This window comes from Galeopterus variegatus, unplaced genomic scaffold, assembly GCF_000696425.1.
Source record: "Galeopterus variegatus unplaced genomic scaffold, G_variegatus-3.0.2 Scaffold27028, whole genome shotgun sequence".
NCBI classification, from domain to species: domain Eukaryota; kingdom Metazoa; phylum Chordata; class Mammalia; order Dermoptera; family Cynocephalidae; genus Galeopterus; species Galeopterus variegatus.
Genome location: NW_007753139.1, coordinates 1 through 4,280, shown reverse-complemented (window position 1 = coordinate 4,280; position 4,280 = coordinate 1). Strand labels below are relative to the sequence as shown.

General features: G+C 49.3%; 1 protein-coding gene across 1 annotated transcript; it reads left to right on the top strand.

Annotated features, from left to right (window-relative positions):
• Positions 1 to 318: 318 nt before the first annotated feature.
• On the top strand, positions 319 to 3,634 carry LOC103583719 (SPARC-like; the record flags this gene model as incomplete). Its single annotated transcript, XM_008564961.1, has 4 exons — positions 319 to 402; positions 1,269 to 1,331; positions 1,936 to 2,023; positions 3,487 to 3,634. Coding segments are annotated over exons 1-4 (356 nt in total), but the record flags the coding sequence as incomplete, so codon positions are not given.
• Between the last annotated feature and the right edge of the window lie 646 nt (positions 3,635 to 4,280).

Genomic DNA, 4,280 nt, shown 5'->3' with positions numbered 1-4,280 from the left:
TTTATTAATTCCAGCTGGATGTAGTTTCCTGTGGAGGTTCTGAGCCAGAAGGCTGCTCTCTTGTTGTTAAAAGGGGAGATAGATGTGTTAGAGAGGTATTAAGACATCTCAGCACCAAACGGAGACTTTCTCCTCATATAATCAGGATTGAAAGAATATCGAATGGAACTGACTTCTCATTTCTTTCAATGTCACTTAAAACTTTGTCTAGTCAACTAAAATTATCTTGCATTTCACAGAAATTCAGAAGAAACTCAAAGGAAATCTCCATCAGGACCCCCACCCCCCCCAACACACACACACACTGAAATCTCAATCTCTCCTTCCTGCAGGGTTCCCAGCACCATGAGGGCCTGGATCTTCTTTCTCCTCTGCCTAGCTGGGAGGGCCTTGGCAGCCCCTGTAAGTACCTAAAGATTATATCTTCTTGGTCTTTTCTCCAAGCCACCAGCTCTGGGGGTCCTAAACCTGCCAGCCCTGGATGTTCAGAGGGGACAGAGTCTTCTCCATCTCAAATTAGTTGCGTTATTTCTTAAAAAGATTTTTTCTTAAATGAATAAGCTCAGGAGAAAAACTGGGATGAGGACCATTGGAGTTTCCAGAGAAGAAAGAGTTCTATGAAACATGAAGATGAACTTTAATGAGAGCCCATCTGGCTGAAAAGAGCAGTTTCTTTCAACCTGTGATTCCCTCATTCTCTCTTCACTAGGAGGTGGGCGTGGTGGTAGACCCTGGTGAGCTTGACCAGGATGATAGATCTGGGCAAAAGATTTTAGAGGCAGCCCCAGCCAGCCAGGAGCCTTAAAGTTATAGGTTATTTTGCCTCTTTCTAACCCAAGTTGAAATGGCAATGAGGAATTGCCTAATAATGATAATGATGATAATAATAATAATATCGCTTTGGGGAAGAAAATGACATCTGTTAAAATTCATGGTGTCCATCCCCTCTGGGTGTCAGTATTTTCATCTGTAAGATGAAGGGGGTTTAGTTTGGATCAGTTGTTCCAGATAATTTTCCAAGCTAAATCTTGGAAGATCTAGATAGACACCTCAGATATAAAATGCATAAAAGGGGAGCTGTCTGGAATTCTGGGGGTCCACCTGTTTGGCTTCCCCTTTGCCCTATCCATGGCAGTCCATGAGGCACAATCTTGGGAATCTCCAATGAGTTGCTCTTCAGGCTCCCCTAGCCTGTTTCAGGCCAGAGGCATTGCAGTCGTGAGGCTGGCCTTGGCTCTGACCTCTCTGAACCCTCTTTTTCTTTCCAGCAGCAGGAAGCCCTGCCTGATGAGACAGAGGTGGTGGAGGAAACCGTGGCAGAGGTGACCGAGGTACATGGGTGGTGACCCCAGACCCCTCTTGGCCCTCATCTGTTCCTGGGGAATCCAGACAGCTGCTGGGGGTCCCCACACTGGAATGGAGCATTTGTCCCCTTCCCGTGTGCACACACAGCATAGATTTAAATCCTGAGTATCCCCCAAATCCTGGCATACTTCTGAATGCTTCCCAAACATTCACTGGAACCACACAGTTGGGAGCCAGCCTTTCAAAATTTTTAAAATTTTCTTCCATGACCACCCACAGTCCCCCCATACATAAAACAGATGGAAGGGGAGCTGCTCAGGTGTGGCTGGCAGGGGTGGAGGGCTTGGCATCCTCTGTTGCCCTAACACTTCTGGTGGCCTGTCCGGCATCTCAACAGAATTCCAGGGCACTACAACACACAGTGGGTTTATAAGATTAACATCTAAATGCTCAACCCTGGCATCTGTCCTCTGTGTGACCTGGTCCCAGCCCACCTTTCCAGCTTGTCTCTCGCTATCCCCTTGTGGGCACCTGAAGCTTTAGGCAAGCCCCTTCCAATCTTTACCCCTTTCTTCCATGTCTGGGATGTGTGTGTGGGGGGGTATTTGACTCCTTCTCCCTCCATCTCAGGAACCTGTGGGAGCCAACCCCGTCCAGGTGGAAGTAGGAGAATTTGATGAAGGAGCTGAGGAAGCTGAAGAGGAGGTGGTGGCTGAAAGTAGGTCCCTTCCCTGTGATGTGGCACAGCCAGTCTGCCCTTGGCTGCCTGGGGCATGGGGACAGCCTACGTGAGGTTCCTTCCCAAGGAAATGCAGGGAGGGGTCCTCAGTGGGCTGTGGAAAAGAAACGGCTTTGACATAAAGGCTGGGAATATTCTCTGGCACTCATTCCCTCGGAATCTGGGAAAGCTCTATTTATAGCTGGGCCATCCATGCTGTACATAGCAGGAAGGGAAGTCCCCCAGCTGGAGGTGGCCTTCTCCCCTCACAGCTCTTTGCCCTGATTCCAAGTTGGGTTTCACATTCCTACTGAGATCACTGGTCACAACTGGTCACTGAGATCCCTCAAGGCCTCTGTCTCAGCCCAAGCCCGGCACAGGAGCAGATATGAGATTAGTGATTAGAACTGCACACTCATTAGCTTATTTGATTTTCACACAGCCCAAGAAAATGAAGCCCCAAGAGAAGGAAACCTCACATAACTCATATAAAGCTAGCCATGGAGTTAGTGCCAGGAGAGAAATGACCTAGGGCCTCTGGCTGGAGTCCTTGTGCTGAGGCATTTGTACTCAAGGGGTTAAGAGCATGGACTTGGGAAGCAAAATATCCAAGGTTTGAATCTAGGCTTCTCCACGAAAGCTTGCTTAGCTCCTGGAGCTCAGCTTCCTCGCCTCTAATGGGGGAGGGGGGGAGCTGATGAAGATGATGGACCCTCGCCCCAGGGCGTCAGGAGAATTATGCATGGGAGTGCTTGGCGCAATGCCAGGCAGAGGAGGCATCCAATAGGGATAATCAAAATACCCAAAGTTAAGCATTAGGAGGGAAAGGCTAGATCAGGCTCTCATCCTGAGGGGATAATCAACTGGTGTGCAGACCAAGCTGGGTACAGGGTTTTTGTTGGAGTGGAATGGCAGCTGCTGAGTCCTGTTCCTTCCCGCCCCCACACCCACCTCATCCGGAGTTTACCACACACAGCTGGTCTCTATTGTCCACTGGGGGCCTCAGGCTCTTCTCCCTTTTCCTTTACAGTCATTTAAGTCTGTTTTGTTGGGCCTCATAGCTCCCTGGCTCTGGGACAACAGCTGACGATTTCCGAGCCATTCTGTAAGGTCTATTCTAGAATCCAGAAATGCCTGACTGTGATTGTTTAACTGAGAGCTGGGGACATAACGGTTACTTCAATCCTCAGGGGAGTCATATAGATCCAGTGTTTCTGGGTCCCAGACTGGGCTTCCAGCCACCCCGCTAAGTGCCTGACCCTGACCTCGGACTGAACCTCTGATCCCCAGACTGAGCCAACTGCTCCCTTAAATGCCGATTGCTAGGCTCAGCGGAAGAGCGGGCAGGACTCAGGGCTGCCCAGAGCCCAGAGTGGGGGCCACAGCCAAGGACTGACCTGGATTGGCTTGGGGAGGACATGCTAGCCCGGGTATGCTAACTCCATGCCCTTGCGCCCTATCAGACCCCTGTCAGAACCACCACTGCAAACATGGCAAGGTGTGCGAGCTGGATGAGAACAACACCCCCATGTGTGTGTGCCAGGACCCCACCAGCTGTCCTGCCCCCATTGGCGAGTTTGAGAAGGTAAAGTCTGTGGGATGGGTACAGGGGTCTGGGGGATTGTGCCCTTCAGAACACAGAGGATCTGCCTAGAAAACTGTTGGCTTGGTGATTCTATGGGGCGGCAGAAAAGTGGAGATGAGTCAGAAGTGAGGCTTGGCCTATCTCTGGATCTCTCCAGCAACCAGCAAGAATTTGTTCAGCACCATTGTATTCCAAGCTCTATGCCACACTCAGACGCTTGGAACTCATAGAATTCCAAGCTCTCTGCCCAATGCAGTATATCCTCAGAAGAGAAAATATCGGTCCCACCAAGGACTGAGATAGGGGCTTCCTCCACTTGAGAGCAGCTTAGCAAAGCATCAGGTTCAAAAACGTGGGTTCTGGAGCCGGACTGAAGGTAACTTCAAACCCATCTCGATCAACTTGTTGGCTATGAGATCTTAGCTAAGGTGCTGAACCATCCAATTCTCAGTTTTCTCATTTCTAAAGAGGGGATACAAATTGTGAGGATTTTTCAGATAACGCTTGGTACATAGTAAGTACTCAATAAGTGCTACTCTTTTTTTTAATCTCTCAGACCTGTTTATTCTATTTCCAATAGGGCCCATCTGTCCATTTATTCATCCATCCATCCATCCATCCATCCATCCATGTAAATACTTTTTGAGTACCCACTCATTGGGCTAGTGCCAG